This window comes from Nycticebus coucang, chromosome 10, assembly GCF_027406575.1.
Source record: "Nycticebus coucang isolate mNycCou1 chromosome 10, mNycCou1.pri, whole genome shotgun sequence".
Taxonomy (NCBI): Eukaryota; Metazoa; Chordata; class Mammalia; order Primates; family Lorisidae; genus Nycticebus; species Nycticebus coucang.
The window spans coordinates 79,616,312-79,637,151 of record NC_069789.1 but is presented as its reverse complement, the minus strand read 5'-3'; the positions used below and the strand labels follow the sequence as shown (position 1 = coordinate 79,637,151).

At 42.5% G+C, this 20,840-nt stretch overlaps 1 protein-coding gene across 1 annotated transcript; it reads right to left on the bottom strand.

Annotated features, from left to right (window-relative positions):
• Positions 1-6,159: 6,159 nt before the first annotated feature.
• LOC128596190 (transmembrane epididymal protein 1-like) lies at positions 6,160-7,065 on the bottom strand. Its single transcript, XM_053605741.1, has one exon. It carries the CDS (start codon positions 7,063-7,065, stop codon positions 6,160-6,162), a length of 906 nt encoding a protein of 301 aa, XP_053461716.1.
• Between the last annotated feature and the right edge of the window lie 13,775 nt (positions 7,066-20,840).

The window sequence follows — 20,840 nt, the reverse complement described above, 5'->3', positions numbered from 1 at the left end:
GCTGGATTCGAACCCGCCAGCTCTAGTGTATGTGGCTAACACCCTAGCCGCTTGAGCTACAGGTGCCAAGCCTGGATTTTACCTTTTAATAGATTTGTGTTGGCCGAGTTACTTAGACACATGAAGCCTCAGTTTCTGTGCCTATAAAATAGGGATAATAATATCTGCCTTATAAAAGGATTAATTATGATAGTGCATGCAAAAGAGATAAAGGTAGTATCTGAAAGGTACTACATGTTTAGAAAACAGTAATTATAGTTGTTATGGAGCGAAATAATCTGAAGAGTTTGGATTCTTTCCCCATAGCCAACTCATTAACTACAACTTTCAGACTCACTAATGCTCCATTAGTTTTGAGAAAATGGCCTTACGCCTGGTGACAGACTAAGTTTAAATGGTCAAAGAGGGGGAGTAGAAGAAAAAGGTAATGTTTTTGTCTTAAAGGGTACTAATTTCCAGATGCCAAACTATCATCGCATGAAACAGCCTTCTACTATACTCAGCACCAGCACCTGAGGTAGGGGGCAGCAAGCATTACAGACAATAGAATAGGGAGGTACAAACTCGGTTTTTAAGCTTTTGGTATTTCTGCCCTTTGCCGACTTCTTTGCTAGGTATCTTGATCTCCTTGAGTTTTGTTTATTGATGTCAGTATCCCCCAGTAGTGTTCAGGGTAAGTGTTCAATAAATGATGTTTGTTGACCACACAGAAATGACAGCGGCACTATCAAGAGAATATGTGGTTTGTACTGCTTTTCTGAGAATGGAAATAGATTTACTTTGATCCGTTCATGTGACCAGGGGCATGCTTTGTAAGGGTTAGGAATGTAATACATGACCACTGGCTCTTTCAGAAGTGAACAAGAGGCCTTGTCCTCCCAGGTCAGCCCCACATTTACTTGAACCAACCCAATTAGGACACAAATGAGTCCAAGGACTGACCAGGGAAGCTTAAGAGTATATGAGGGAAGAAAAAGCAGAAGAAAGCCTTTAACTGGTTCGCCCCCAGAAACCCAGATTGTCCTTTTAGAGAAGTAGAACAGCCTATTTCATCCAGTTTGACTTTGCTGTGTCTGCTGTCCTTTGTTCTCATTCCCTTTCTTCCCTAAATTGCCACCCACCTCCATTCTCCACCCCCTCCATAAAGCAAGCCTTAGAATGCTTGACCCCATGAACTTTTCTACCTCTAGGTACACTCAGTATCAAAGCTGATGGGGGCTTCTATTGCATGTGCTTTGAAGTCAAATTTTTCTCTCTTTGAGTTGTTATGTCCAAGAGGTGGGTGGAGTGGGGGAGCAATATTACAGATAAAAATTTTGTTCCAAATTTGCAGGAATAGCCCAGGACCAAAAAGCATTTTTTTTGGTGGTGATCTGCAGCCAGAAATAAAGGCCTTGTTTTAGGTGGGCTCTCACTGTGAATTCTCACAACTTGTTTCTCCTTTCAAGGATCCTTTCTCACTCTAGGTATGAAGTCCTTAACCTGGTTATCTGAGAGTGATTGTTTTACAGTCAATAGACATGAAATTTAGGGTAGGGCTCAAACAGACTCAAACCTTCAGCCCTTATATATGTTTAGGAAATGGAGTTTTCCCTATATCGGAATGGTTTCAACAGGCATTCAATGAAACCTTCCTTTTTTTTTTTTTTGAGATAGAGTCTTAGTTTATCACCTTCAAGTAAAGTGCCCTGGCATCACAATTCACAGCAACCTCAAACTCTTTGGCTTAAGAGATTCTCTTGCCTTAGCTTCCCAAGTAGCTTCCCAAGTAGCTGGACAGGCACCCACCACAGAGCTCAGCTATTTTTAGAGATGGGGGTCTTGCTCTGGCTCAGGCTGGTCTTGAACTCGTGAGTTCAGGCAATCAATCCACCCGTCTCGGCCTCCCAGAGTGCTAGGATTATAGGTATGAGCTACCAAGACCTGCCTCAATGAAACCTTTAAATCATGCTAAAGAGGAACAACAGAGACCCAACCCAGAATTATAAATTCTTCTTATTATTATTTAATAAAGCAATACCAATTCTTTCCAAAAGAATAGACCATAGCAGAATACTAAACCAAAACAATAACAGAAAAGAAAGCAAACAAGAAGAAACTTCTCTGAAAGTTGGTGGCATTATTCTTTTTTTTTTTTGAGACAGAGTCTCATTATGTCGCCCTTGGTAGAGTGCTATGGCGTCACAGCTCACAGCAACCTTGACTGTGAGCTTAAACTCTTGGGCTTAAGCAATTTTCTTGCTTTAGCCTCCCAAATAGCTGGGACTACAGGAACCCACCACAGTGCCCGGCTATTTTTTTGTTACTGTTGTCGTTGTTTAGCAGGCCCAGGCTGGGTTCGAACCCGCCACTCCCAGTGTATGTGGCCAGCACCCTACCCACTGAACTACGGTGCTGAGCTGATGTCATTATTCTTAAATCATGTTTTGGGGAGATGCTGTGGTTGGCCAAGCTTTCAAACTTCACTGTGTATAATTACAGTAGTTATACTTCAGTTCAGTAACTCACACGGAACATGGAGGAATCCTTCTTTATGTTCTTTGATTGTTTGGCATTTTTCAGTTCATGAGAGGAAATTGGAAGTTTAGGTCTCAGTCAGCCCTCCTGCAGCCTGATCTGGGTTTTGCTGAATGACTGTTGTTCAAATATAGGGAACACTCCATTTCCCAAAGTGAGTGTTATAACTTAAGGCTTGGATCTATTTGAACTGTACCCCAAATCTTGTCTGGAATATGAAATTACTTAGAAAGTTGAGAGGAATCAAGTTCATCTTAGCTCACAACGTGGGAAAATAAGAAAATTGAAGTAACTTGCCAAAGCTATAGTAGGGCAGTATTTTACAGCCTAGGGTGCTTCCGAGGTGCCATTCCTTTGAGAACCCTTTTCTGTTCCCCTTCTTTAGCGTCCTTGGTCTGTGGACAATGTGTTCCTGGTCCACCACCCCTAAAATACAGACATAAGAGGGCAGGTACCAACCAGTTTACCTCTGAATCCCACATTCTGGCTTGCCAGTGACTTCTGTATAGCTGACATTCAATATGTATTTTCTTTGCAAATACCTAAATCACTGGAAAAGCAATGCTGTCCGACAGGTTCTCATTGAAGGAATGTTTGGAGATCTTTTTGCATGTCTAATAAACTATGCCAAATTGTTTGGCAAATCTGGGATTTTTGTAGGTCTATTTGTTCTTTATTCTCAATGCATATACAGATCTACCTTTGCTCCCTAGATTGATTGGAACATTATTGAGGCTAATTAAAAAGTTTGGGGAATTTAGTCTTCTGATGAAACAATTATTTGGATCAGAATGTACCCTTTAGTTAGTACTTTTCCCAGAGAAATCCTCAACTGGATCCATAGCCCTTCCTCATTCCCCATCCAGGTGGTGGATTTGGATTCCTGTTTATTTCATTTTCACCTGCTAAATTTTAATGGAACACAGATACCCTTAGGGTATGTTTCCTGCATGCTTGGGAAATACTTGTCTGGTTCTGTATTTTTCCTGCCCATCTTTCTCCTCCCTCACTTCTTTCAAACTTTTTTTTTGCAGGGGTTGTGGGGGAGCTTGTTTACTGGGATTGAAAAGCTAGAGGCTCTGCCAGGGTGATGTGAACATAGTGCCCTCTGGTGGAATTTTGTGAAAATTACAAATTTCTCCCCCAAAGCTTAAGTGGGAAGTTTTTTTGGACTGGCCTTCATGAGGAGGGCCTTTCTGTTATATCTTAAATATAGTAAGGTAATGACATACAGGTTTGTTGCCTACGTTAGGTATTTGAGAGCTATTATGTTTCGGCTATCCCTTGGGCTTTTATGACCAGAGGTTTATCATTATAAAGTTAGGCCTCCACTGACTGGAAATGGGCAGCTAAGTGTGTTTTGTGCTTTTTCCTCACCTCCCATCAAGGTGTAGGAGAGGTGAAGAAAAAAGGAAAGCTCCCAAAGAAATGTAACTGAAAAGAGTATAGGAACCAAGAGTATGCAGGAAGTGGCAAAGATCAGCAGACTTGGTCACAAACAAGTCTGATCCTCAACCCTGGCTTGGATCTGAGCCCAGAAATGTAAGTCAGAGCCAGAAGTTCAGTGTCTGCCGGGTTCTCACCCCCTAGGGAAGAAAGAGGTTGTGGGGGCAGAAAGTGTAACATGTGTTACAAGTGTAACCCTGTGGGGGGCCTAGGGTCATTACACTGTTTGCTGCTCCATGTGGGCCTTTTTGTTGTTGTTGTTGTTGTTTGTTTTTTTTGTGGTTTTTGGCCGGGGCTGGATTTGAACCTGCCACCTCCGGCATATGGGACCGGTGCCCTACTCCTTGAGCCACAGGTGCCACCCTTTTTTTTTTTTTTTTTTTTCATGTGGGCCTTTAGGCTGGCCTTTTTTAAAATTTCATTTTGAGGATCACTCCCTGTTGCCATTAGCAAAATCACTATGGCTTGGAGGATACAGTCATGGGCCTCAGTCAGATGTACCTGCACTTACATTCCTGTCCTACCTGGAATCAGTTGTGAGACTTGGGCAGGTCAACCTGCTGGAGTCCCAAGTCCCAGTTCTCTGGAGGGTCTTTATAGAAACATTTGTGAGGATTTGAAAATAATCACAGAGTAAACAATTCATCACCAAGGTACTGAATTTTATTATATCCATGAACAAGGAAGAGAATGGACCTATTTTTTTTTTTTTTTTTGGAGACAGAGTCTCCTGGGTAGAGCGCTGTGGTGTGATACCTCCCAGCAACCTCAAACCATTGGGCTTAAGCGATTCTCTTGCCTCAACCTCCCAAGGAGCTGGGACTACAGGCACCCGCCACAATTGCCTGGCTATTTTTTGGTTGTAGTTGTCATTGTTGTTTGGCAGGCCCGGGCTGAATTCAAACCCGCCAGCTCCAATGTATGTGCCTGGTGCCCCAGCCACTGAGCTATAGGTGCCACGCCAGAATGGGCCTATTACTAAGGGGATGGCTCTGTATTTAGGACTGCTGGTATTACCCAGAGGCTCGAAAAACCTGTGACCCATCCAGCAGCACATTTAGAAAGAACAGGGGCAAGGAGAGATACTAGAAGCAAAGAAACCTTTATTAAGCATCAACTACAGCACATAGTGTCAGTATATGCGGGAAATTCTGTAACTTGGACATGGCAAAGCCTTTATGCTTTAGGAGTCTACCGTTAGTTTGTGAGGAAAAAAATCTTGCTAGGGGAAATGATGTCAGAAATGTCACAAAGCAAAATGTGTCACCTGTATGGGAAAAATAAAAAGGCAAACTACATACAAGTACCTAGGAGTTCCAAGATAGAGGAGTAGGTAAGAGTTCTTAGAGAAGGTGACCTTGGGAACAGTGGGGGTGGAACAATGAGGTAAAAATGTGATTGTGGGATAGCTTTCTGTGACAGGCAGGGGGGAGATCTGCAAAGACCTAAGAAAAGGATCTAAAGGATCGTGTGTGCAAGGATGCTAATGGTGAAATAGGGGCGCTTTGCCTAGAGTAAAAAGTTGGGAAAGCACTGACCATTAGAATTCTATAAAAATTTAAGTTACAAAAATTTGACATGTTATTAAGGTATATAAGAAGTTTCACTACATATGTAAAATTGAAATGAAGTCCATCTTTAAAAGTTTGGGGGAGAGGGGGAGACAAAACGAGCACAACTTCAACTGGTATACATTAACTATAAATTTTGTTAACACTACCCCCACAGGGTGGCACAGCTTTGGTAAGCTCAGAAAAGTCTCCACTTCTCTTGATCAGGATGAGACTTGCATGGCTTGGGTTTTCATTGGTGAGAAATCTTTATTCCCTCGGGTGAAGGGCAATCCCTTGTGCCTGCAGAGGCAGCTAGTGACTTCATGACTGTTTGAGTCCACTCTCCCCACCCCAAAGCCCTTCCTTATCTTGCATTCTTCCCACCCAGCCTTTCCTTGCACACTAATCTGTTTCTCCCACTCTTTTCCCTCCCTCCCCCCAAACCCAGCTCTTTCCCAGGCACCTTTCTCCTCATCTCCTCAGCATGTACAGGCTCAAGAATAGGCAATGCACCAGCAGATGGGGACCAGCTGCTGTCCTTCAGGGCATTGCCGTCACTGGGGGCTGAAGAGGGTGCCGTGTGGCTGAGAGAACCGTAGGAGGAAGATGGGGTGCACTACATGTATGCATTGTAGGCCCTGTCTCAGAGGGAGCTCTTTGAAAGGAGGGGAGCCTGGTCATCTTTCTCTGACTGCTCCACTTCCTGCAGCAACGTGTAGAGGGGGCCTGGCGTGCTTATGTGATATGGAGCTTCTTTGGACCTCGTCACCTTCAACCTGGGGCTGTAACAGCGATGCCATAAAAACGAGAAGCCATAGATTCCCAACAAGCATGAGGCATTGATCATCAGATGCCAGCAGAAGAAGGTGGTGACAAACATGAGGTCACTGATGTCATCGTCCTGCCATGGGTAGCCGGAGATTGGTCTGAATAGGATAAAGCCCGACTGCATCAGCCAGGAGCCCATCAAGAGAAACAGAAAGGTCTCGATCATCCAGAGGTAAGACATGTCAGGCGCCCACAGCTCTGCCTTCAGCACCAGCACCAGCAGGAAGACCACCATGATGACCAGAGCATGGACTTGCAGCTCTATCCCTTCCGAGTCTTTAACGTGTGACACCATCAGCAGCAGGAGCTCGTAGAAGCTCAGGACCAGGGCTCCTTTTTCTAGGACCACACACCTCTGAGGGAAAACATTCCTGCTCATGAAGTCTACACAGCCGCTGAGGGCAAGGAGGATGAACATGGTGAGATGCTGCCACTCTTTGGGGTACATAAACCTTGGAGGCATTTCCCTGTTCATAAGTATTAAGCCTCCTTCAATGCAGCTGATCTCATAAGCTATCAAGAGGGAACCAGCCACCATCTTTAACAAACCTCCATAGGATATATTCCACAGCCTGGCCCATCTTCCCTTATTCCTGGGAGGGCACAAAGGATTCAAGAGAGAGTCATTGAATATTACAGCTTTGGAGACCACTATTGCCTGATACAGTCCATATAGGAACAGAAAAAGTCCTGGATACACATGACCAATAAAGGTTCCCATTGAACTACAGACCTGTCTAAAGGAGAAAAGCTCGAGACTCGGACACGACCACACCTCAGGCCACTTCAGTTCTGGGTTTGGAAAGAACTGCCTTCCACTTACTTTTATCATCTCATGCCACCTACTGCTGCCCCACAGAAAGGAAGTATTTCTCTAGACAAGCCTACACACCTGGTGTCAGGTGACCTTACTGTTCCATTGCATCTGTTACACTGGGAACCAGCTGGCTTCTTCCGGAGAAGGAGGCTAGTGAATGGGCTTCCAGGGGTCCTCTTACAGCCCTGGAGGTGCTTCTGGTCACAGTTTCCCCATGGCGTCTTTCCTCCTGTTCTGCACAATGCTCAGAAGAGAAACGAATGGTAGGGGCTACCAGGGTATTGAGAGAAAGCCTTGGCACTCGTACACTCTTGAGGGGCCTTCAGTACTTCTTTTTTATTTTTTAAAACAGCCGGGCGTTGTGGTGGGCGCCTGTAGTCCAGCTACTTGGGAGGCTGAGGCAAGAGGATCTCTCTCTTTTTTAATTGATTATTTATTTATTTAGTGTGTGTGTGTGTCTGTGTGTGGTTTTTGGCCAGGGGTGGGTTTGAACCCACCACCTCCAGCATATGGGATTGGCGCCCTACCACTTTGAGCCACAGGTGCCGCCCCTTTCAGTACTTCTTAATTGAAAGGTCAAATGTTTTCTTTCTGAACACATAAAGATTTTGATACACGACCATTCAATACAAACATAACACCTATCTGGCTTTTTCTATTTTCTTTGGTACACACATCATGAAAGCCACCAAGATAGCTCCTTTTAGCCTTCCCCTTCCCCTCTCACATCAGCCCAGCCACCGCCACTTCAGAATCTCTACTGGCCAGTTAATGAATCTGAAAAGCCACTTTTTTTTTCTATTAAATCATAGCTGTGTACATTAATGCAACCATGGGGTACCAAACACTGGTTTTATAGACCATTTGACATATTTTCATCACACTGGTTAACATAGCCTTCCTGGCATTTTCTTAGGTATTGTGTTAAGACATTTATATTCTTCATTTTAAGCATCTAAATAAATTGCTGTATTGTGCTTAATGTAAAAAAAAAAAAAAAAAGACATTTATATTCTATATTTAGTAAGTTTGAAAAGCCACCTTTTGATGCTGATTTGGTGTTCAGGTGATTTTGTAATGTGTCTGTGGAACTAAACTAGAACCTTGTTTCCCAGGATCGGCTCCCCACTCCCCGTGGGTCCAGCTTGGCTGTGACTACATGTGGAATTTTTATGGGAATCTGAAGGTGGAAGTGAGGCAGCCCCTGAGTACACTGTGCAGGTGTGGGTGCCAGGCCCACTGGGCTCACAGGTTCTGTCATGGGTGTCCTGGCTTGCTTCCTGTTGTTGAAAGATTCACTGGGGCTGGAGAATTGAGGGTGAAGCACAGTTAGAAAGACCAAGCTTAGTTCTGCTTGCTGAAGGAATCCTCTTATGTACTTCTACATTTTAGATGTTTTACTCCACTACTATATAGTCATTATAGAAAAATCATGGGACTGTGTAAGCATAAAGAAGAACATTATGGCTGGGCACGGCGGCTCATGCCTGTAATCCTAGTACTCTGGGAGGCAGAGGCAGGTGGATTGCCTGAGCTCATGGGTTGAGACCAGCCTGAGCCAGAGCGCCTGTAGTCCCAGCTACTCTGGAGGCTAAGGCAAGAGAATTGCTTGAGCCCAAGAGTTTGAGGTTGCTGTGAGCTATGACGCCATGGCACTCTACCAAGGGCTGCAAAGTGAGACTCTGTCTCAAAAAAAAAAAAAAAAAAAAGAACATTACAAATCGTCTGTAACCTCACAAGCTAGAGGTGACCACTGTGAAGTGCAGAGACATGGTTCTAGGAAGTCAAAACCTGGATTCCAGTCCTTGTTCTCTCTTACTTTGCTGAATGTCCTACCATTGTGTAAAAAAAGTGACTATTGTACTTAACTTTCCAGGAGTGAAATTAAAAAGGCAAGGACATTGTTACAAGGAGTGACCATGTTTTTCTCCCGTCCCTTTCTGTCTTTTGGTGAGGTATCAGGATAGGCCCTGTGGAGCTCAGAGGAAAGAGATTCAAAGGGAAATTCTGAGAGCGAAGCTTCTGAAGCAATCCCTGCAGGGACCCTCCTGGTTCTTGGATTTTCCCTGGGAGAATCACAGTGTTCATTCTCCTTTGTATTAGTAGGGCCAGGCCAGGGGGCCCGTGGTCTGCTGACCTCAAGAAGACCTGCGTTGGGTGGCTCTTAAGTGTTGCTTGTAGTGCTGAAATCTGTGGTTCACATGTGGGAGGAGCAGCAGAGCTCAGTCCAGCTCCCTCTCACTCCCCCAGCTGCTCCTGGCCCCTGTGACTGGGCAGCAGTGGTCAGGAGAGGAGAGAGAGCAGCAGCACTGACCCAGCAGCAGGGGGAGGTGGAAGTGGCCCGGATGCAGGACATATAGCCCACTTCAGTCTCCTCTGGGATGCTCAGGCCCCCACCTTGGCCGTACATCAAGGGAACAGGTTGTTCATTGAAACACGAGCATCCTGATGCCAGGACTTTGAAGATAGGAATCGCTCATCCCAAACCCAACACTGCCCCATAAGCAGTTGAGCAAGAAGCCAAAGATGGTGAATGATTAGCAGAAGTGGCAGACAGCTCCAGTCTGTGGACACGGAGCACCCGGAAGGGTGTTCGGTGGGAAAAACTCAGCCAGACTGTAGGAGCCCACAAAGATGCTTCATGGCCTGGTTGCTCCACAGTGAGGTTCCCCCAGCCCTTCTCCTCCATGCTACCATCCCACATTCCTCCGTGTCCCCAGGCCCAACTACAACCACTTGTCTGGCATGACAGAGTGAGCAAGAAAGTCCTCCAGAACCCAGTAAACCTGAATTTGCTACCCGCCTAGTGCCTCAGGGCATGTAAAGAAGAGTGAGATTGGGTTCTTACCTTCTGAGAGCTTACAACTGAGTTGAGGGTGCAACACTTCTGCACTCACACACATGCGCATTAGAGGACTCTTCAGGCTATCTCAGCCCCCTAGAAATACATGCCGCAAATGGGCATTTACATTTTCCAATAGTCATATTAAATAAGTATCACACAGCTGAAATTAATTTTATTGAAATCTTATATTGAATCTAATATATTATTTCCACATGTAATTAATGTAAAAATTATGAGTGAGGTATTTGAAGTTCTGAATTTCAAACAGAGTCTTCAAAGTGCGGTGTATATTTTACACTTACGGCACATCTCAATTCAGACGCACTAGGTAACCGTGCTCAGTAGCCACAAGTGATTAATGGCTCCCACCTAGATTGTCCACATGTGGACAGTATAAAATGGTATGTTGAGGCACTTTGGTGAAAACTCAGTCAATGAAGAAAGAAGTAGAAGCTTGCTCAGAAATGGCATCTAAAGAGCAAACTACAAACTTTTTTTTTTTTTTGAGACAGTCTCTCTAGTCTCCCTCAGTAGAGTGCCATGATGTCTCAGCTCACAGTAACCTCAAACTCGTGGGCATAAGAGATTCTCTTGTGGGCGGTGCCTGTGGCTCAGTCGGTAGGGCTCCGGCCCCATGTACCGAGGGTGGCGGGTTCAAACCCAGCCCCGGCCAAACTGCAACCAAAAAAAAAAAAAAATAGCCGGGCATTGTGGCCGGCGTCTGTAGTCCCAGCTACTCGGGAGGCTGAGGCAGGAGAATCGCTTGGGCCCAGGAGTTGGAGGTTGCTGTGAGCTGTGTGAGGCCACGGCACTCTACCGAGGGCCATAAGGTGAGACTCTGTCTCTACAAAAAAAAAAAAAAAAGAGATTCTCTTGCCTCAGTCTCCCAAGTAGCTGGGACTACAGGTGCCCACCATGACACCTGGCTCTTTTGTATTGCAGTTGTCATTGTTTTTTTTTTTTTTTTTTTTTATTGTTGGGGATTCATTGAGGGTACAATAAGCCAGGTTACACTGATTGCAATTGTTAGGTAAAGTCCCTCTTGCAATCATGTCTTGCCCCCATAAAGTGTGACACACACCAAGGCCCCACCTACCTCCCTCCTTCCCTCTTTCTGTTTCCCCCCCCATAACCGTAATTGCCATTAATTGTCCTCATATCAAAATTGAGTACATAGGATTCCTGCTTCTCCATTCTTGTGATGCTTTACTAAGAATAATATCTTCCACGTCCATCCAGGTTAATACGAAGGATGTAAAGTCTCCATTTTTTTTAATGGCTGAATAGTATTCCATGGTATACATATACCACAGCTTGTTAATCCATTCCTGGGTTGGTGGGCATTTAGGCTGTTTCCACATTTTGGCGACTGTAAATTGAGCTGCAATAAACAGTCTAGTACAAGTGTCCTTATGATAAAAGGATTTCTTTCCTTCTGGGTAGATGCCCAGTAATGGGATTGCAGGATCAAATGGGAGGTCTAGCTTGAGTGCTTTGAGGATTCTCCATACTTCCTTCCAGAAAGGTTGTACTAGTTTGCAGTCCCACCAGCAGTGTAAAAGTGTTCCCTTCTCTCCACATCCACGCCAGCATCTGCAGTTTTGAGATTTTGTGATGTGGGCCATTCTCACTGGGGTTAGATGATATCTCAGGGTTGTTTTGATTTGCATTTCTCTAATATATAGAGATGATGAACATTTTTTCATGTGTTTGTTAGCCATTCGTCTGTCGTCTTTAGAGAAAGTTCTATTCATGTCTCTTGCCCATTGATATAAGGGATTGTTGGCTTTTTTCATGTGGATTAATTTGAGTTCTCTATAGATCCTAGTTATCAAGCTTTTGTCTGATTGAAAATATGCAAATATCCTTTCCCATTGTGTAGGTTGTCTCTTTGCTTTGGTTATTGTCTCCTTAGCTGTACAGAAGCTTTTCAGTTTAATGAAGTCCCATTTGTTTATTTTTGTTGTTGTTGCAATTGCCATGGCAGTCTTCTTCATGAAGTCTTTCCCCAGGCCAATATCTTCCAGTGTTTTTCCTATGCTTTCTTGGAGGGTTTTTATTGTTTCATGCCTTAAGTTTAAGTCCTTTATCCATCTTGAAGCAATTTTTGTGAGTGGGGAAAGGTGTGGGTCCAGTTTCAGTCTTTTACATGTAGACATCCAGTTCTCCCAACACCATTTATTGAATAGGGAGTCTTTCCCCCAAGGTATGTTCTTGTTTGGTTTATCAAAGATTAGGTGGTTGTAAGATGTTAGTTTCATTTCTTGGTTTTCCATTCGATTCCAAGTGTCTATGTCTCTGTTTTTGTGCCAGTACCATGCTGTCTTGAGCACTATGGCTTTGTAGTACAGACTAAAATCTGGTATGCTGATGCCCCCAGCTTTATTTTTATTACAGAGAACTGCCTTAGCTATACGGGGTTTTTTCCAGTTCCATACAAAACGCAGAATCATTTTTTCCAAATCTTGAAAGTATGATGTTGGTATTTTGATAGGAATGGCATTGAATAGGTAGATTGCTTTGGGAAGTATGGACATTTTAACAATGTTGATTCTTCCCATCCATGAGCATGGTATGTTCTTCCATTTGTTAATATCCTCTGCTATTTCCTTTCTGAGGATTTCATAGTTTTCTTTATACAGGTCCTTCACCTCCTTCGTTAGGTATATTCCTAGGTATTTTATTTTCTTTGAGACTATGGTGAAGGGAGTTGTGTCCTTAATTAGCTTCTCATCTTGACTGTTATTGGTGTATACAAAGGCTACTGACTTGTGGACATTGATTTTATATCCTGAAACATTACTGTATTTTTTGATGACTTCTAGGAGTCTTGTGGTTGAGTCTTTGGGGTTCTCTAAGTATAAGATCATGTCGTCAGCAAAGAGGGAGAGTTTGACCTCCTCTGCTCCCATTTGGATTCCCTTTATTTCCTTGTCTTGCCTAATTGTATTGGCTAGAACTTCCAGCACTATGTTGAATAGTAAAGGTGACAGAGGACAACCTTGTCTGGTTCCAGTTCTAAGAGGAAAAGCTTTCAGTTTTACTCCATTCAGTAAAATATTGGCTGTGGGTTTGTCATAGATAGCTTCAATCAGTTTTAGAAATGTGCCACCTATGCCTATACTCTTCAGAGTTCTAATTAGAAAAGGATGCTGGATTTTATCAAATGCTTTTTCTGCATCTATTGAGAGGATCATGTGATCTTTATTTTTGCCTCTGTTAATATGGTGGATAACGTTTATAGACTTGCGTATGTTAACCCAGCCTTGCATCCCTGGGATGAAGCCTACTTGATCATGATGAATGACTTTTTTGATGATAAGCTGTAATCTGTTGGCTAGGATTTTGTTGAGAATTTTTGCGTCTATGTTCATGAGTGAGATTGGTCTGAAATTCTCCTTTTTGTTTGGGTCTTTTCCTGGTTTTGGTATCAGGGTGATGTTTGCTTCATAGAATGTGTTGGGGAAGATTCCTTCTTCCTCAATTTTCTGGAATAATTTCTGCAGTACAGGAATAAGCTCTTCCTTAAAGGTTTGATAGAATTCTGGAGTGAAGCCATCTGGACCAGGGCATTTTTTGGTTGGAAGCTTTTTTATTGTTTCTTTGATCTCAGTGCTTGAAATTGGTCTGTTCAGGAGCTCTATTTCTTCCTGGCTGAGTCTAGGGAGAGGGTGTGATTCCAAATATTGATCCATTTCTTTCACATTGTCAAATTTCTGGGCATAGAGTTTCTGGTAGTATTCAGAGATGATCTCCTGTATCTCTGTGGGATCAGTTGTTATTTCCCCTTTATCATTTCTGATTGAGGTTACTAGAGATTTTACTTTTCTATTCCTCGTTAGTCTGGCCAATGGTTTATCTATTTTATTTATTTTTTCAAAAAACCAACTCCTTGTTTCATTAATTTTCTGAATGATTCTTTTGTTTTCAATTTCATTGATCTCTGATTTGATTTTGGATATTTCTTTTCTTCTACTGAGTTTAGGCTTAGATTGTTCTTCTTTTTCCAATTCCATAAGATCTCTTGTGAGATTGTTGATGTGCTCTCTTTCAGTTTTTCGAATGTAGGCATCTAAAGCGATGAATTTTCCTCTCAAAACTGCTTTTGCAGTATCCCACAGGTTTTGGTAGCTTGTGTCTTCATTGTTGTTATGCTCAAGGAAGTTAATGATTTCCTGTTTTATTTCTTCCTGCACCCATCTGTTATTCAACAGAAGATTGTTTAGTTTCCATGCCTTTGGGTGGGGTCGAGCATTTTTGTTAGAGTTGAGTTCCACCTTTAGTGCCTTATGGTCTGAGAAGATACAAGGTAAAATTTCAATTCTTTTGATTCTGTTGATATTTGTTTTGTGTCCCAGGATATGATCAATTTTGGAGAATGTTCCATGGGGTGATGAGAAGAATGTATATTCTTTATCTTTGGGGTGGAGTGTTCTATATGCGTCTATCAAGCACAGTTGTTCTAGAGTCTCATTTAAGTCTCTTATATCCTTGTTTAATTTCTGTTTAGAGGATCTGTCCAGCTCTGTAAGAGGAGTGTTAAAGTCCCCTGTTATGATGGTATTATCAGATATCATATTGCTCAGACTGAGTAAGGTCTGCTTCAAGAATCTGGGAGCATTTAAATTGGGTGCATAAATATTTAGAATTGAAATGTCTTCTTGTTGTATTTTTCCCTTGACCAATATAAAGTGACCATCTTTGTCTTTTTTGACTTTAGTTGCTTTAAATCCACATGTGTCTGAAAATAAGATTGCAACTCCTCTTTTCTTCTGAATTCCATTTGCCTGAAAAATTGTCTTCCAACCCTTGACTCGGAGCTTTAATTTGTCTTTTGAAGCCAGGTGTGTTTCTTGCAGACAGCAAATGGATGGCTTGTGTTTTTTAATCCAGTCAACCAATCTATGTCTCTTCAATGGGGAATTCAAGCCATTAACATTTATTGAGATAATTGACAAGTGTGGTAGTATTCTATTCGTCTTATTTTGTGAGAGTCCATTGCTTAGTTTTATCTTTTGCATCAGTGTGGAGGTTAGGTTCTGTCCTTTAATTTCTGAGTTCTTACTTTGCTGCTGATCCATTGTGGTGGTCAGTGTGCAGAACAGGTTGAAGTATTTCCTGTAGAGCTGGTCTTGTTGTGGCGAATTTCCTCAATGTTTGTATATCCGTAAATGATTTGATTTCTCCGTCAATTTTGAAGCTTAGCTTAGCAGGGTACAGAATTCTGGGCTGAAAATTGTTCTGTTTAAGTAGATTAAAGGTAGATGACCATTGTCTTCTTGCTTGGAAAGTTTCATTAGAGAAGTCTGCGGTCAATCTGATGGATTTGCCCCTGTAGGTCAACTGGCGCTTACTCCTGGCAGCTTGCAGAATCTTTTCTTTTGTCTTGACTTTGGACAGGTTCATCACAATGTGTCTTGGAGAAGCTCGGTTAGAGTTGAGGCGACCTGGGGTCCGATATCCCTCTGAAAGCAGTGTGTCAGAATCTTTGGTGATGTTTGGGAAATTTTCTTTTATAATATTCTCTAGTATGGCTTCCATTCCTCTGGGGCATTCTTCTTCCCCTTCTGGAATTCCTATAACTCGTATGTTGGAACGCTTCATAAAGTCCCATAATTCTGACAGTGAACGTTCTGCTTTCTCTCTCTTCTTTTCTGCCTCTTTTACTATCTGAGTTATCTCAAAAACTTTGTCTTCTACCTCTGAAATTCTTTCTTCTGCATGGTCTAACCTGTTGCTGATACTTTCCATTGCATCTTTAAGTTCCCTGATTGACTGTTTCATTTCCTTCAGCTCTGCTATATCCTTTTTATATTCTTCATATCGTTCATCTCTTATTTGATTCTGTTTTTGAATTTCTTTTTGGTTATTTTCCACTTTATTAACAGTTTCCTTCATTGTTTCCATCATTTCCTTCATTGTTTTCAACATGTGTATTCTAAATTCCCTTTCTGTCATTCCTAACATTTCTGTATAGGTGGAATCCTCTGCAGTAGCTACCTCATGGTCCCTTGGCGGGGTAGTTCTGGACTGGTTCTTCATGTTGCCTGGAGTTTTCTGCTGATTCTTCCTCATGGGTGATTTCTTTTATCTGTTTACTTGCCCTAATTTTCCTTTCAATTCCTCTTGCTCTTTAAGTTCTTGTGCCTGTGGACTAAGGGTTACAGGACCAGAAGGGTGAGAAGGTTTAAGAGCAAAAAAGCGATGAAAGAAATGAGGACCGAGTGATAAGAAAAAAAAAAAAAAAAAAATGAAAAAAAAGAAAAATAGAGAAAGGAGAGTGGTTGGGTGAAAGGAATATTGACAAAAAGAAGAGAGGCACAGAAAGAGGGAGACAGAGCAATATAGGTGTACAGTAGGGTACTTTGATACCACCTTAAAAAAAAAAAAAAACACCTTCTGGGGGTGCCAAGTGGGGTGGTTCCCTTGAGGTCAGCAGCTCTTTGCTAACCTGATCAGACACAGTACCCCACCTCCACCAAGTAGAGAGGAAAGACAAAAATGCTATAAATCAAACCAAAACGAGCAAACAGAAAACCTTACGGGATAAAATTGGCTGGAAAAACCAAATAATAGTGGTAGAAACACTAACAAAAATGAAGTTCTGATTATTGAAATAGGCAGCAATGGGAAATTATAATTAAACTAGAAAAATTGAGAAAGAAAAAGGATCTGTATGGAAAAGGTTGAACTTGAAAAACAAAACAACAATCTAGAACGTCAAAATAAACAAAAAAAACAACCAAACCAAAAAAAAAACCAAACAAACAAACAAAAAAAAAAACACACACGCAACCAAAAACAAAGCAGTATGTATATGGAATTGAATATTGTCTGGGCAACACGCAGTTGTCATTGTTTAGCTGGCCCAGGCTGGGTTCCAACCCGCCAGCCTTGGTATATGTGGCTGGTGCCATAACCACTGTGCTATGGGCACCAAGCCAGCAAACTATAAACTTTTAATGACTGTGGATTTTGACATGGTGCATTCCAAAAGCATATTTTCATTTCACTTTTCTCTCTACAGTGTTTTTCAACCTTTTTTTTTTTTTATCTCACAGCACACTTAAACCTATAGTTAAACTTCCATGACAGATTTAGATTATGTTGATTGAAAAAAGAAAGAGTAAAGAATATACTTACTATGCTTTAAACTTCTTTTGAAAATGATTTAATTAATGATCTTTAAAAATTTTTGTGGCACACCAGTTGAAAATCACTGGTTTGGGGGGGAGGTATGACCACCACCATCCTTGTCATCATCATCACCCTCATTAACAATGAGTCCTAGTCACCTTGGGAGAGGGAGGGCCAGAGGCTGGAAGCTTGAGAGGGTCACACAGAGAGTGGGTCCATGGAATCAATGCAAGGTCGGAGACAGCTCATCTATTCATGTTCCCAAGCTTCCGTCTTATTTCAAGTCAGGGTTACTAGCCTTGGGGTTTGTCAGTGACTTGCTAAAACAAGGCTTACAAGAGACGGACAAAAATTATTCTAATTTCTCATTTCAAAAGGACTTATATCTTTGATTTCTTTTGGCACACCACCTCATAATCATCCTCTTCAAACTTGTGTAAGGTGAACTTTTTATCTCCTGTATAACCATGACTTCATTTTTACCATTTGTATAATTGATTTCAGGTACTGTTCAACTATCACATATCAAACAGTTGCACATTTCTTTTTCTCCTGGAAACTCCTGGCAGGTGGAAGCACATACTCACTGTCCCTCTGTTATACCTATATCTTCCCTTATACAGTGGTTCTCAACCTGTGGGTTGTGACCCCTTTGTAACAATGAAAATACATCTCAGCATTAGGAAGATTGAGAACCACAGCCTTATAAGAATGCTGCAAACTCATGCTCATGGCTGAGGACAGAACTCAAGTTTCCTGCATCTGTCTGTCTTATACATCATCTCTCTTCCAAATCAGAATATGCATCCTTACGTTAGGAGTTAACCTCTGCTCCCTTTTACTCAGGATTCTTAAATCTGCCATCTGGGAACTTTACTTTAAATTTCAAATTCTGTCTGCCCACCCAAAGATTCACCCTCCTCCCACAGTCCAGAGTTGTTGCTAGGAAGGACTTGCCTAGCCAGGAGTGCCGTTTCCCAGTGTCCCAGTGACTGAGGTTGAACCCACAGGATATGTGTGGATTGGTGGGTACCACCTTCAAGCACAGTCCATATGAATCTCCCTCCTATTCCTCACCATTTCTTCCTCCATAGCTGCTGGCTGAATAGAGAACTGTGAGGCTCTACAGAGGAGCAAAGACGCAGGTGGGAGGAGTCCAGCTTCTGGAAGACCACGTGGAGCACTGCCTCCCAACTCTGCAGTGCTGTCATTGCACTTCCTGTGTATGGGATAAATAACCTGCTGTCCTGTCATGCTAATAAGATTTAAGGTTTCTGCTTTAAATCTGTTAATCAATGTATGCTGTCTATCATGTGTCAGCATCTCTGCCCGGGCAGCAGGGTCCACTAAGATTTGTGGAAACTGGCTGCGATCAACTGGAGAAATATAGAGTTAGAAACGACATTAAAGAAAGAGACAGAAGACATAGAGTGGAATTAAAGGTGGGAGCTCAGGGGTCCATCACCCAGTTGTGGGCTTCTAGCAATGGCACCGAGTGTTTGCTCCACTCTGATTTTATTGAAGTCTATTTGTCCTGAGGGTAAGATGAGGGAGGGAACAAAGACGCCAGCAGTTTCTGAGTGAGCATATGAGCTCCTATTATTATTAACCTTAAGGGTAGCCTTGAGAAATGTGAAATCTGAACCTTGTATTGGGAGAGCCTCATGCTTGAGATCACACACACAGATTTCTAGGGAGGTGTTAAACTCTGCTAGTTCCCTGTGGAGTAAAATGCCACCAGCGTGAATCTCCTCTGAGGAATTGGTGGGAGGGAGGCATTTTCATCCCATCACCACCACAGAAGATCTTCCTCTGTGATAATGGATATAAGCTCTTCTACCCAAATCTCCGGGCTGGCGCCACTCCCTTGATCTCTGCCCCAGGCAAATGCAAATCTCCACAGTGGGTATCTGCTTTGCCTGTTTACTAGGCAGGAAACAACCGACCCAGTTAATGTATCTTTCTAGGTCTTTGCCATAGTCGCTTCTATGGCCATTTTTCCTCAGAGTGCTCACAGACCCAGCAGGAGTGTTTGTAAGCTATATCCCCAAAAGGCTAGAATTTCAGAAAGGGCGGGAAGCTTGCTAGCAATGGCTAGCTTAAATGTAAACTAGCTGACTTTTCTTTGTTCTGACTACCTCAGTTTACTTTTTAATTTTCCTCTTTTTCTGGGGGTGCTTTCCCTTGCCAAGAATGGGGTCTTCGGTCCCTGTTCTCCCAGTATCATGTTTCCAAGGGGGTCAATGGGATATCATATAAATTTGACTCCAGACCATGAACTCTGTCAAACTACCTGAAGGATTAAGCTGAGCCCTCCCACCCAATCCACTCTGTACCTTCAGCATCTCTAGTCTGGAATACTTATGTGCCCTATAGAAGCCACTTGATTTTTGTGACCAAGGAAACTAAATTTGCAAGGGTTTCTTATGACTTTTGACTCAGAGCATAAGAACTCAGTGATCCTGAGGCTGCTGCTGCTTCTCAATGGGATCCCTGCTTTACTCTGGATAAAATCTTCCAGTAAAAGGGCACATGTCTCAATTTTATGTAGTGTTTCCTATCACTGATCAGAACTGGATAAACTTTCACTAAAAATCCGTACCACCTATATTAGTTTTCTATTGCTTTGTAGCAAAGTAACACAAATTAGAAGCTTAAGCAACACAAATTTATTATCTCAGTTTCTGTGAGTGAGAAATGCAATATGGGTTAGTTGGGTCCTGTGCTCAGTCTCACCAAGTCGTAACCAAGCATCTGACCAGGCTGTTATTCTCTTCTGAGGCTTGGTCCCCCTTTGAGCTGGCTGGCTGTTAGAAATATGTATTTCATACCTTGCAGGTCTGGATCTTGGGACTTTTATTTTCTTGTTAGCTGTTAGCCAGGGACTAGAGGTCTCTCACTTTCTTGCTGCGTAGTTCCCATGGGCTGTTCACAACAGGACCAACAGCTTTCTTCCAGCCAGAGGAAGTGAATCCTTGAGGATTGCCTTCCTGAATGGGCTAACCTGACTAGGTCCATCCACCTAGGAAAATCTTTGAATGAATTTTGGATTAATTCAAAGTTAACTAATCATAGGGGCCACATTTTGTTACATTCTCTCATCCTACCCACACTCCAGGGAAGGAATTATGTAGGACATATGCACCACAGGCAGGAATTGGGGGGATCTCTCCGATTTCCTACTTCCCACACCCTCCAGTTCTTCTCTTCACTCCTCACCACAAGTTGCAAGGTAATCGTCTGCATCTTTGTTTCTTTCTCATGTCATCTCTTGCATAGTATCTGGAAAATAGAAGCTTTTTAGGGTTTATTACTGGGTAATGAATCCCTTGGCCACCCATATTGTATTTGGAAGATCAACCTTTATTAATTATGTGTTTACAAATTAGTCTCCTTCACTGGATCCTTACTTTTGTGAAGTTCAGTTTTAAAAGAAGTTTTTATACTGGCATTTCCCAATATCTGAGGTGAGTTTGTTTTAAGGCTCTGGCCTACCATCCAATTTCTCCACAGGTGTTTTAGGTAGGGTCCCAGTGGGAATTAGATGGTAAGCCAAATTGGGAGAGTTCAAAGAGGATTTAGTAAAGGTACTCCTTATATAGATGTGGACAGGGTGTAGAAGACTTCAGCGGATAGCTGAGTAACAGTAGGAGTTGGTACTCTGTCTAGGCCCCAACAGACTTGGGACATGGGATAG

What these genes read in the sequence shown, in the direction of transcription:
- LOC128596190 (XM_053605741.1), bottom strand. Translation starts at nt 7,065, where the DNA reads ATGGGAACCTTTATTGGTCATGTGTATCCAGGACTTTTTCTGTTCCTA.